The sequence below is a fragment of the Ursus arctos genome, unplaced genomic scaffold (assembly GCF_023065955.2).
Source record: "Ursus arctos isolate Adak ecotype North America unplaced genomic scaffold, UrsArc2.0 scaffold_6, whole genome shotgun sequence".
NCBI classification, from domain to species: Eukaryota; Metazoa; Chordata; class Mammalia; order Carnivora; family Ursidae; genus Ursus; species Ursus arctos.
Genome location: NW_026623078.1, coordinates 44,296,660 through 44,310,937, shown reverse-complemented (window position 1 = coordinate 44,310,937; position 14,278 = coordinate 44,296,660). Strand labels below are relative to the sequence as shown.

General features: G+C 37.1%; 1 protein-coding gene across 2 annotated transcripts in view; it reads right to left on the bottom strand.

Moving 5' to 3' along the window:
* The window catches only part of SLC26A7 (solute carrier family 26 member 7), a 113,803-nt gene that overhangs the window by 11,912 nt on the left and 87,613 nt on the right, over nucleotides 1–14,278 (bottom strand). For both annotated transcript variants that reach the window (XM_057307860.1, XM_026495763.4), the window contains exons 14-15: nucleotides 11,549–11,686; nucleotides 7,240–7,288 (exon numbers count right to left, since the gene is read on the bottom strand). In XM_057307860.1, coding sequence (XP_057163843.1) covers nucleotides 7,240–7,288; nucleotides 11,549–11,686 — 187 coding nt within the window. The remainder of the gene's footprint in view (nucleotides 1–7,239; nucleotides 7,289–11,548; nucleotides 11,687–14,278) is intronic.

Sequence of the window (14,278 nt, the reverse complement as noted above, 5' to 3'; positions counted from 1 at the left end):
ATTTCGATAGCCCATTTTCCATCCATTTATACAGCACCATTCTTAACAAATGCCATATATCTTTTACAAAATAGTATATATTTCAAAATAAGCTACAATTTAAATTCTTAGTTCAAAAAATTCTGTTGAAAAAATATCATTAATATTTAATCCCAAAAATTAAAAATTAAAAAAAATGAATTTTTCTGAGATTTTTAAGACTCATTCTTTACTAGAAAACTTAATTGTCATTGGTACTCTCTACAAAGAGGCTTGAAAAAAGTAATTATAATCGGAAAAAATATTAGCAATCGTTGTATTGAGAAATGTCCAAAAAATGTCAATGCCTTGCTTTTCCTGAAAGAAGCCACATAAATCATAATCTATAACTATTACTACATGGCATGAGTTCTATCATCCACATTCCTTAGCCAGACAGACATGGCTAATCAATCACGGTACTTTTTCCACTGAGTTCAAAGATCTTAGAATTTTTATCAACTCACTGCTTCAGAAGGCCACTAGCTAGTTCACAAGAAACATACCTGTCAATCTGATCTCAATACTACTGTGAAAAAACAATCTATTTAGATATTTAGAGGGACTGAGTATTGGATCTAAATGACCAGAAAATGGTGGTAAAAGGTACAGAAAATTCTTTAAGAAACAAGTATTTCTTCTTCCCTAACCTATCACACTTACTTCACTTGTAAATTGCACCTGTCATTCTCTATATTTTCCTATAGTTATTTCATAATTTAAGTGGTGATAGGCTGTTAACTATAAAAATGTTTGGGTTTTATCAATAGCAGTACAAAAATTTTCCTTCTATTGTCTCAATGTGCTTGCTTTGTCTTTCATTTTTATATCCAGTTTCCTCTTTCCTTTCATCAAAATAGGGCATATTTTCAGGCCATTCAAAATGAAACAAAATAAAATAAGAGAATTGTGCCATGTAGTTGTAGATAATAATTTAAGTAAGCTATTTTAAGAGAAGCAATTCATGATGCCTCTTCCAAATAAAAAAGACATCTTAAGTGGTAAAGTTACCAATTCACTCAAATGAAAATTTAAATACAATGGACACTTCTGAAATCTTTCCACAAATAAGTGAAGTTTTCTTTTACACAGCACCCTCTCAGTTCTGCCATTGTACTGATTTTATGGCTATAACCTTGTGTTCTAAGCTTCTAAGTAAATCAACCGGTGCAATAAAAATCACATCATCGTAGAAAAGAGTAAAGTGAATTCACAGCTAATATCCTGCCTTAAGCAAAATGAGGTAAGCTTGGAGCATGTGCAAAGGAGACAACTAATCTATACCCATGTGGGATGTGGTAAATGATGGGCTTTATCTACAAAAAACAACATTTCAGAAAGAAATTAACCATCAGGTGTGGGTGGGCAATTAACTCCAGACTGTGGAAGCCAGCTCTTTCCTGTAGAATATTCATTAACTCCTTTAATTAAAAAGTATTCATAGTTGCATAATTTAGGAGTGCTTTTCATATACTTCAAAAGGTTCTTGACAGTCTGTGAGTCACCCATAATTTTTTAGGAGAAGGAATTTTCTGTTGATATCAATTAACTATTGAGAAGCAGATTTACATCTCTAATTTTTCAAGAAAACAAGGAACTATGAAATATGTAGAAAAACCACAACATTCTCTTTGGAAAACGTGCACATATTATCAAGCATCTCATTTGTTCATTCATTCATTCAAGCAGTCAGTCAATACAGACATAGTTGGGGCTCTGAGTGCTGTCCTAAGTAAGGCAAGTAGAATGGTAAACAAGAGAGATGATGCTCTCTGCCCTCATTGGACTCACAACCAAGCCAGCAAATCAGCTGATTGAACAACTAATTTGAAATATTCTGAAGGCTGGAAAAATTAGGCACAAAGTGCTAAGGAGATATAGGAATGACCTGGTGTGGGGGACAGAATAATGGCCCCCAAAGATGTCCACATCTTAATCCCCAGACCGTAAATAGGTTGTATTATGGCAAAAAGAATTCTGTGGATTTGATTAAGTTAAGGACCTTAACATAGGGATGTTATCCTAGATTATCCAGGGGGTCCAATGTAATCACAAGGGTCCTTATGACAGGAAGGTGGGAGGGTGGGAATCAGAGAAGATGTGGTGGTGGATGAAGGGGTCAAAGAGAAATTTGATGATGCCCCCATGAAGCTGGTTTGAAGGAGGAAGGGGCCAGGAGTCAAAGAATGCAGATGGCTTCTAGAAGTTGGGAAGAGAAAGGAAATAAATGGACTTTCCTCTAGAGCCTCCAGAAGAATATAACCCTGCCAAAACTTTGATTTTCTCCTGTTGGATTCATTTCAGCCTTTGTCCTCTAAAGATAATATATGTGTGTTGTTTTAAGCCACTAAGCCTGTGGTAATTTGTTACAGCAGCAATAGGAAACCAATATAGCTGGGTTGCTGGTTTGGGGAATGGGGAGTGGAGGTGACTGCAGGGAACTTGTTTTAGACAAGTTTTAGGATCTGTGATAGCAGAAATCATGCCTGCTTTCTTCAGCCTTGAACACGTAGCCCCTGTCATGGTGCCCAGGACTTAGTAGATGTTCAGTAAATACAAGAAACATTTGCTGAGGGAACAGGACATGAAACAATTAATGCAGGAATGAAGAGAAGAACAGAACATGTGAGCGGAGATCTGGAGGATAAGTAGAAGTTAAGCAGGTGAGAAGGAAGTGGAGGTACAGCTGGCAAACCAGAACCCTAAGAGAGACATGCGCAGGAGTGCCTCTTGGGAATGGCATAACGTGACTACAATGTCTTGGGGACACAAACCTCCACATGATAATGGAAGATTTCTTCACATTTGAGTAATTTTTGTTTTCATTCAGATAAATATGATGACTGTGATCTTATCATTTATATAGCTTGTTTCACATATTTTGATTATCAATCATGTGCTCAACTATAAATCTTCCCCTTCTGTGAAAATTATTATGGGGGGATGGATTTTTTTATTCTCTTCTCTGTTTCCTATTCCCTTACTCAGCTATGTCTCCCTTTGATTTAGTTACTTGCAGATCTCTTTGGTGTTCCCCCCAAACCCGCTGGATGTCTCTTGTATGACCTCCCAGCATCTTATATTCACCATCCTCCAAAGTAAACTTATCTTCCCTTTTCCTTCCCCCCATGTTCCACGTCATCCCAGTATGAGAAGTTCAAAGCTTCAGAATCATTTTTTGTTGTGCCCTCTCCCCTCCTCCAACACCCAAACAGAGCCAGCTGTGTTCATGACATGTTGAAATCTCTTTCAAGTTCATCCTCTCCCTCCATTTTCTTAGCCTTGTGACCAAAGTAGAGGGATTCACAGTGCTTGTCTCCCTGCAGACTGCTTTCAGACCAGGCTCTCCTGTCCCAGCTCTGAGTATCCCTTCCTATGCCTGCCCACCTGCAACAGGGACCTGAGTCCTGCCTCTGTTCCTAACTAACTGCATGATTCAGAGCAAGTTAGTCATCCCCTATGGGCCCCATCTTCTTCATCAGTAAAATGAAGAGTATCCTATCACCTGTTTGAAAATGGAAGTATAGTATTTACTTAATACCTATTTCAGAGTTATCAAGAAGAATGTCTTTTGAAAACTGTCAAGTGCTGTACAAATATCATCTATCATTATAATTTTCACTCAGTGACCAAGTGTTCATTGGACAATGAAGGATAATGTGGTGAAAATTCAAAATGTATTTCTTGCCTTAAAAATCTAATTAGAAGGAAAATTTGCAGAAAAAGAACCACCCTATAACCATATAAGACATTATGTGACTGAGTGAAGCATGTGGTATCTCTGCTTTTCTATTACTATGATCTCCATTTCACAGCTGAAGATACTGAATTTCAGGCTGTGCTGACAGCATGTTCCCCTGCATGGGTCTGGTTGACTTCTTTTTCTGCCTAATGGGATTGCCAGGCAGTGTGTCCTTCAATTTACTTTACTTCTCTATGAAATCTTGAAGACAGTATAAGGTTTGGATTGGCAGATCGAGGAGATGGTTCTATTTGGGAGAATTCAAATAAAGGCTCAGAGCCAGGGATGACTGACTTAGATACAGGGACCATGAACTGACTTATCTGACTTGGATAGAGGACTGGTATGATGTGGAATAAAAGGGAAAGCAGTTCAAGAAGAGAAGGAAGGGCTTTGCTGAGGAGGAGGGGGCACTTGATCTACAGAAAGGAAACTTTATGATGAATCGTAAGACAGATTTTAAAGTACAGGTGATTTAAGATTAATCTGTCATTACATCACAAAACAGAGTACAACCAGGATGGCAATTACATCTCACCTTGCATGTCAACACCCACCATCTGCAGTAGCTTCCTGCAGCCCCCGGCTGAGAAGATTCTCAGGCGACCCTGGCTCGTAGGAGGAAGTGCCTTGATCTGCTAGTTCTGTCTGAAGTGAGCATAGGACACTGGATATTTCTCTATCCATGGATTAGAACCAAGAATGTCTCATAGCAGAAAAAAAAAAAAGGACTAATTCATTTTGCACACGATTAAAGACAGACTCAGTCACGGAAGTGAAAATATAAAGGTAATAAGACCAAGAGTTATAGGTTTTAGTAATTAAATGGGAGGAAAAAAATCAAGAACATGAACAGTAAACACATCCTTAGCATTTAAAGTTCAGGGAGGGGAGAGGAAGATGGTGTTTCTGAACAAGAAGGAGAGATGGGAGGACCCAGGGCTGTCAAAAGAGGGAGAGGAGGAGGATACTGGAAGAAACATTCTTTCTACTAGTTCTAGTAGAAGAGGATTAACTACTGAGCCAGACAGAAGGGACCCAGCAAAGGTGATGGTGCCCATCAGTCACTGCTCTGTGAAAAGGGGGCCTGGTCTAGTGAGGCAGAAGTGAGGACACCCTTAAAAAGTTTCCAGTGAGCAGAAGAATAAGACATTCAAGAAATGATCATTAAATCAGTACTATACCAGTGTTACGCAAGCGTTCTTTGAGAGGATAAGGCAGGAGAAAGTCAATTTGCCACAAAAAGTCAGAGAAGACCAGAAAATGACATCTGAGCTGACCCATGTCAATATGGGTCAATGCCGTTGATTCATGTATTTATATAACATTTACTTTATATGTGATATATTCATTAAGAATAAACTTGGGATGTACTGTATGGTGACTAACATAATAAAAATTATTATAAAATATATTTTATACAGTAATACAATAAGTATTATAATATGTTACCTCTTATATAAACATTCCACACATTCTTTATCCATTGTACTGGTAATGGCTATTTCAGTTGTTTCCAGATTTGGGGGAATTATAAAGAAAGCTACTATGAACAATCTTGTAAATGTTTTCAGGCATAAATATTAACAGATTCCTATTTTATTTGTCTTTAGAAATACAAAAATTAATATGTCAGAATTTTCTAAGTTTATGTAAGTGGACTTGGAATTTTATAATACGCTTTCTTTTGTCTTGCTTTTTTTCGCCCTATTATGTTTTATATAAGACTTTTTCAATTTTCTTTATTGTAGAAGTATATCAAATAATAAATATATCAAATAAAAACTCAAGAGCATAATATACCATCATTTACATGTATATTTGCTACCTTTTTTGGAAATATAAGTTGTTTTCAGCTTTGGACAGTTTTACAAATAATACTGTTGTGAATATTCTTGTTTGTATAATTCGCTATACACAAGCTCTCATATCTGCAGGTTGCATAAGTAGGAGTGGAATTGTTGATCATAGGGTATGTATATCTTTAACTTTAAACAATTCTGCCAAACTGTTTTTCAAGGTAGTTGTAACAGTTTACACCCCCACCAGCATTGTAGGAGACTTCTTGTCCTACATTCTCACTAACCTTTGGCATTGTCAGACTTTGAAATCTTTACCAATTATACACACACACACACACACACACACACACACAGTACTGCAGCAATATATATATATATATATAATTTGCATTGCTCCAGTAACTACTGTAATAGGTAAGCATATTCTCATATGTTTACTGGTAAATTTGAAAATGCCTGCTCATGTCTTTTACCCATTTCTATTGGGTCATCTCCCTTTTTTTATTCTTTGATTTGTAGAGGAGTACAGTCCTTTCTTGTTATATATTATATCTATCTTCTCCCACTCTGGCTTATCTTCTCATGCTTTATATGGTAGCTTTCATTAAACAAAAACTCTTAATAATGATCTAGTAAAACTTAATGATCATTGTCTCTATGCTTAATGCTTTGCATTTCTTGTGCATTTTCTCCTACATTCTCTTCTAACTTTATATTTTGTTTACCACTCTTAGGATTTCGATTCACCCAGTACTGATTTGGTGGTATGGTGTGTGAATTACAATGAATAATTTCATTCATTGTAGACACATGATTTTCTCAACATTGTATATTAGTAAGACTGTCCTTTCCTCACTGCTCTGCAGTGTCAGTTTTGTCACAAATCGAACACCAATATGTGTGAGAGTTTTCTCCCCTTCTGGGCCCCCTACTTTGTCCTATTTATCTGTTCATTTATCTTGGAACCAATACTATACTGCACTGATTATGAGAGCATTATACTATATCTTGACAGTTAAGAAGACATTCGCTCCCCCTTGTTCACATATTTCAAGAGTGTCTTGGCCTATTCTCTGTCTTTTGAATTTCTATACAAAATTTAGAATCAGCTTGTCAATTGACATTAAAATGTCCTGTTGGAATTTTAATAGGGATTAAATTTATATTTACAAATCAATTCAACATAAATAAAACTGGCACCTTTTCAATATTGAGTATTCTAATCAAATGGACATTGTAATCTCCTTCCATTTATTTATAAATACCATTTCCTTAAGCGTTGCAAGTATTTTTTTTGTTATAAGTATTTTTAATATCTTGTAATAAAGTTTTACACTTCATCCTGTGTAGGTCTATACATCTTTACTTAAATTTACTTGTAGAAGAGAGCATGAGGTAAGATAAAAGGAGGAGGAGGACGAAGGGAAGGAGGAAAAGAGGAAGGGCGAGGAGAAGGAGGAGTGAGTGAGGAGAGAGAAGACAGAGGAGGAAGAGAGAAGTAGAAATAGGAGGAGTGGGGAGAAGGGCAGAACAGGGAAGGGAGAGGAGATGGAGCGGAGAGAACGAAGATGAGGAGGACAGTACAGGGAGGCAGAATGGCAGGAGAAGGAGAGAAGACTTATCCTCTGGTCTACATTCAAGTCACGACACTTAGAGGTTTTTTTTACACTAACTCACCATTGCAGTTGCCGTTGGATAGAGAATTGAGCAACGTGTTTTGTTCACACTGAAATGAAAATGAATATAGAGAAGAATAACATTATAACGATTCACTTCTGTCCCTGAAAACAGCACACCTTTCTTTTCTCCATAAATATAAAAAATTAGGCTCGAAATATTATTTTTCACTAGTCTTTTTTTTTAGAATGATAAATACAACACATTGAAATAATAAAATGACCATTGGTTCTAAGTATTTATTTATTCAATTTTATTACGCTATGTTAGTTTTTGAGGTAGTGCTCCATGATTCATTGTTTGCGTACAACACCCAGTGCTCCATACAATACGTTCTAAGTATTTATTAGCTCAGTAAATAACATACATTACCAAGTCAGACTATCTTGTTTAGAACATTTTCTGCAAGACCTAGCTTGTTTTGACTTTTGATCAGGAATTAAACATTTGCTTCTGTTTTCATGTAGTGTATCCAATCAGAAATTAACCTCATCCACACCACATTCTCTGAGAGAGAGCCACTAACCATGTATTTCATATTACATGGAAGTGAACTGTTCATCTGCAGCTCCATGGAAACGCCTGAGAAACAGTCCCGATTTATGGAAATGCTGGAAAGTGAAAATAACCTGTATCCTACAATCAAAGTTCTTTGAAATTGACAATAATTGATGCCTCTAATGAGATCACATGCTATCTACCTCTCAAATGTTGATGATGAGAGTAATTGATATTTCTGACTACTTGCTACATACTAAGGACTCTATATTAATTATTTGATCCTCAGAAAAATCCTACGAAGATACTAATCTCATTTTTCATAAGAGGGAGCTAAAGATTGGAAAGGTTAAATAACTTGACAGAAGTCACAAAGCTAGTAAGAACCTTGGCTCAAACCCACGCTCATGCTTTTTCATTCAGAACTTCATGCTCCCAAGCACCACATTATACCACTTCTCTGAGACATCACATCAGTTTCATCTTCAAGGCTGACTAGAGAACATCTATTTTCTCTTCTTGATACCCAGTGTGCAGCTTATATACTTTAATTCTGGGTCTGACAGTTATCAGCTGTATTTCCACCAGGTTATTTTACATTTCTAAGTCTCAATCTTCCTTTTTTGTAGCAGTCAGGTTAATACCACTTACATCATGGGGCTGGTGATGATTAAGTTGGCCTAGTTAAAGGGACTAGTCCTTGAGAGACATTCAATGCATGTGAGTTCCTTTTCCCTCCTCTTATTTTTAATCTGTGCAAAAGAATTTTCAATAATTTATGTAGATACTGCACCCTCAAGGAGGTGAAGCATAACTCCACACTCTTTACGTGTGGGCTGCTACACCCTGATCTTACCACGCTAAATTCCAAGAGAAGGATATTCTACAAAACACCTGACGAATACTACTCAAAACTGTCAAGGTCAACAAAAAAGAAAAGTCTGGGACATTGTCACAGTGAAGCAGAATCTAAGGAGACCAAACATAACGTGATATCCTGGATGGAATCCTGGAACAGAAAAAGGACACTGAATAAAGCGTGAAGTTTAGTTAATGACAATGTATCAATATAGGTTCACTGATTGTAACAAATATGTCACACTAACCCAAAATGCTAATAACAGCAAAAACTGTATTGTGCGGGGTGTATAGGAACTCTCTGTACTAACACTTTCCCATTTTTTTGTGTGTCTAAAACTGTTCCAAAAAATAAAATCTATTTTAAAAAAATACCTGGTCTGAGCAAAAGAAAATTTTGGATAAACAGCAGACTGAAACTTCCTTTGTAAAGTGAAGTCACAAAATGGTGATTATTATATGAGTATCCATCTGTATATAACCTACGTAATAATGAACATGAATCCACTAAACACTAGCACCCTGAGATCATCACCCAGAAGCTTCTACATTCAGGAAGATATTTAACGATGACATGTAGGAAATATATTGTCACAGTATAACAAAGCAGGAAATCCTTTATCAGTTTGAGTTTTGAATACAGTATGATTCTTCTTGCCCTAGGGTGTTTTAAATGCCCTTCCATCACTGCCATCTGTTGAAAATACAGCTGGGAGAGAAGACCAAGGCCCCAGCAGAGCACCCCAGTTTAAGATGGTACTGTGGACCACTGTACAAAGTGCAGTGAAAGGAGGTAAAGCTGTGGTAGACGTTAACTGATGCAGACTTGTTACTCTAAAACTGAAATTGGAACAAGCAGGGGCCTTAGAACAAGAAGTAGATATCTCAGACAGACAGTGTATGGTAAGAATAATAGGAGATGTCCCAAAGAGCATCCACACTGCTCAATCCACCCATTTAATCATTCTGAATAAAGGTTTATCTCTGATTCCTCAGACAGAAGAGCTTCCAGATTACCATGTGAATCCTTAGTGTATCCTTTAAAACTCACAGTCTGTAAATACACACAATATTTGCATTATTCTCATTATAGCGAAACATACTCTCAAGAAATCCTTTCTCACCACCATAGAGTTCTGAGTTAAAGAATCCCTTTGGATGTCATTATGTACCAATAACCTAGATTCATGAACACTCCTTGATTATTAGACTCAAAATTCCTAAGTCCCAAGTAGGTGGAATCATATATGTGGAACCTCCTCCCAGAAGGCTCCATTAATGAGATTTATTTCTGACTTGATATGCTATGAGAGAAACCATATGCCAATTTTCAATTTCTGAACACACGTTGGAATAACCTTAGTCTTGCAGGAAAATGCTAAGGAAAATACTATCAGCTATCAATAAATAACTGCTTATAAGAATATTCAAGTCGGATACTCTACTAGACATGATAAAGCCTACAAAGAAGCATATCATTTCAAGAAGTAAACTTATATTTTGGTAAAATAAGACTACACGTTTCTTACTGGTTAATTCGGTTATTTGGAACTGTGGACAAATTTTCCCACAATATTATTGTGCATGGTAGTTGTGAGTTTACGTCAGCCACAAGAACCTGCCTATCTCACAACAGAGCTAAACACTACTATGAATTAAGCATGGCTTTGTAAAAGAAAGAAGACTTGCATCCAACTTGAACAACTAGGAATGTATGTCCATCTTTGGCATGAGTGCAAGTTCTTCTCAACCCAAAATCGCAGGTGGGGTTCCTAATAATCTGCTGAAAATGACACCCTAAAGAGTGAGGGGAAAAGGCAGAGCTGGAGATATACAGGCAGGACCAGTCTTGTAGGCATGCAACCTGTGTAGTCATACAGGTTCCCATGCTTGGAAGGGTCCCCTACTTGGTTTAATGCTCTGTGAATGCCATCTTGAAATTCTCAATAATTGTTAAACAGGGGACCTCACATTTTCATTTTTCACTGTGCCCAGTAAATAATATATCTGATCCTGGGTTTAGGGCCTCTATGGTGTGGATATGAGGCCCTAAGATAGAAGCATAAAGCTGCAAGGAACAGGAATGTGTTACTGGACAGCTCCTGAGATGCTAGAAATGAGAGAGTCAATACTTCCTATGTACTTGAGCGACTGGGGATAATATACACTCAAGGATACAAGAGAAAGAGACCTTTGTAATCTGAAGTAGTCACAGAAAGCTTCATGGAGAGGGTACTACTTGCACTCAATCAAACTAACAATATTAGTTAAGATTTTATAGTATTGAGTAGGACAGACAATATTCTGACTGCCTTGCATATTTTAACTCATTTAATCATCCTGATTATAGATCAGGAAATCGAATCACAAGAGGTTTAAAATCTCAGTTAAGTTGCCACAGATCATCAACAGCAAACCCAGGCAGCTTAGCTCCAAAGTCCATGCTTATGGGCTTAAGGATTCAGATAATCACAGAGAGCTTATTTACATAAAATCAACCCGAAGCACATTTGATGTCTCTGTTAATGAAGATAACTTGTGGAGATAAAGAATGCTAGTCTTTTTATATAATAATGTTATAATGATGGCAACAGTTTATGCTTCTCTGAAGTCATTTATCAGATTCTATGTCTTTTAGATTTGGATCTGACTCTTCTTTCTCTTGGTAAAAAGGTCCTTTAAGCTAAATGATTTGTCTTATTTATTCTTTTCAGGGTTATAGTACCTAGTACATATGTCCACTAGATAAATGCTGAATGAATGAATGAATGAGTGATTACCTAAAAACTAATTACAAGAACCAAATGAAAAGTATAATACAATAGAAGGCTTTGCGGAGGGAGACGTTCCTAAGCACTCTTATAATGTATTATATTTCATGATTCATACCTTAGTATCATGATATAAGGGTATTTGTAGTACATTATTGTAATCATGAACTAGCTGATCCTACCTTGCTGACATCATCCAGTAGCTGGTTGCTTGCATTGTCCTTTTGGATTATGTTCATTAGATCAGTATGAAACTTCTTTGCATTCAGGAAAACAAGTGGATTGTTTATTGAGATAATTTTCACCTGCTGCAGGGTTTCCTTTTGGAGGAGAATAGGAATTAATTCAGAGTTCTGAATGAAATAAAAGAGGATAACTCTATCTAAAGAGTCTAAATCTTACAAATCCAAATGTCACTCAATGATGAAGCAATCTCTTAGCCAAGGTTGTCATTATTAAAACTTATTTGGAGAACTTACTATACTATCATGCTTCTTGGGAAAAATACGTACTTCCTCTTTACTACGAAACATTAACAACTATGAGATGAGTCTGCATCTTTTCAGAAAGTGGCCCTTATTCTTACTGATTTGGAGAGGGTAACACTCTAGGATATCCAAAAAGTACCAGGAAGCCCTGTCCTCCCAAAAGTACCTCTTTCATACAATCTAGAAATCAAAAATTTATTCACTGGGTCATCAGTATTTTTTCAATGAAAATATGTCCTAAAGGCTCAACTCTCAGTCATTTACCTCATAATGACATAGCTTTCTTTTGGCTAGAATTATAACCTTACAAGTGACTGATAGTTCTAAATAGGAGAAAGAAACCAAGAGGTAGTATGGGGAATGTGGTTTCACTTTGGGCAGGCCTAGGTTACACTGGATTGCCAGGATGCAGGTAAGAGATGCAGGAAAGGACAAGAAAACGCTTCCAAACAAAAGTGACTGCTTTGGCCACCACCCAGGTCTTCCTGGCACCAATTGTTGGTGTGCAACTGAAATCATGTTCTCCATGATCTTTGGGACAAGGGTCTGACCTAGAAATGGAAAAGATGGGAAGTTCTATGAAATAACTCCTTACCAACTAAATAAAGCATACTCCTTCAGGTTTTAGTACTTGCATAGAAGAGGAAACCCAGGGAATAGTGAAGCATACAGTCAGAGAAAGAAAGATAAAAGAAAGAAAATATTATGTATTACTCTCAGCTTCCTCATCTTTTTTTTTTTTTAACATTTTATTTATTTGACAGACAGAGAGAGCACAAGCAGAGGGAGAAGCAGACTCCCCGCTGAGCAGGGAGCCTGATGCGGGGCTTGATCCTGGGATCATGACCTGAGCCAAAGGCAGGCACTTAACTGAGCCACCCAGGCTCCCCCAGCTTCCTCATCTCTTAAAGTAGACATATATTTTTTAAACTACATAATCTCAAAATGTTTCTATGGCTATACAACTAATTAAACTCTAGAAAGTGAGATTTGCTATGAATAAACAATTCCAGAAAACAAAAACCTTAAGTTATCAAATTAACTTTTAATCAAGAGTAAACTTCTTACAGAGAAAGACAAATCAAGAAACAGACTCTTAATTATAGAGAAGAAACTGATGGTTACCAGAGGGGAGGAGGGTGGGGGTTGGGTTAAATAGGTGATGGGGATTACGGAGGGCACTTGTGATGAACACCAGGTGATGTATGGAATTGCTGAATCACTATATTGTACACCTGAAACTAATATAACACTGTATGTTAACTCACTGGAATTAAACTTTTTAAAGAAGAATAAATCTCTTACAAACAAAAAATGAAACAATTCTTGGACCTGTCATATTTAGTTATCATAAAGCCCCACATCAGGAGCAGGTGGCTCAGTTGGTTAAGCATCTGCCTTCGGCTCAAGTCATGATCCCAGGGTCCTGGGATGGAGACCCACATTGGGCTCCCCGCTCAGTGGAAAGCCTGCTTCTCCCCTACCTCTGGTACTCCCCCTGCATGTTCTCTCTCTCTCTCTCTCATGAGCTCTCTCTCTCTCTGTTCTGTCAAATAAAAAAATAAAATCCTAAAAAAAAAAAAGAAGCCCACATCTAAGACCAACCCACCAATCATACCACATGATTGGGCCAACGTGTTGTTTAAAAGTTAATTTTTTTTTAAACAAACAGGCATTTGTTTAGGAATAAAGATTCAAATTGTGTCAGAAAAGAAATTCTCAATGGGGTTGAATTCACCCCAAAAGAGGTCTCCCACACTGAGGATGTGTGTTTCAAGTGAAGAAGGTGGAAGGGCATGAACTGAGGAGGGAAGTGGCGGACCCCTGCCATGCTTGAAGTTGGCTAAAAACTCCACCTGACAGCTCATGTTCAAATCTTGCTCTGAGCTTTCTTTCCCTTTATTTTTAATACAAAACATTAAATGATTAGTGAAGTGTAATGTTCTAATAAAATTAAGATTTCCATGTGACGCGGTTATTATTCAGGTATGTGACTAAACCAGAACCAGTGTTTAAAGACATGGAAGAATTCTAGCATTTCTATCTTCCCTCATTCACATGCCCACATGTTTAGCCTGAAGAGAAAGAACAGATTAGATAGAATTTATCTTCTGAATAGTCTTTAAGCTGGAAAATGGTCAAAGTGGAATTCTCTTTCAAAGCTACGAATGTCGAGGCTAACGTGCATAACTGTTTGTGTAGGGTGGATACAGAGAGGCCTTGAGGGGCTCAAGAGCCAGCCTGGGACTTTGTGTGAGCACTTAATTCTCATGGAAAATTTAAAGAAAGAAATGAAAGGCATCACTGGTGGAAAACTTGAGTCTGGGACACTCTTGGGGTTCTGGATTCTAGTAGCTCTCTATGAAGCAAACTTTTTCACACTTATTAAAAACACAAGTGATAATGTATATAATATTGAATCGC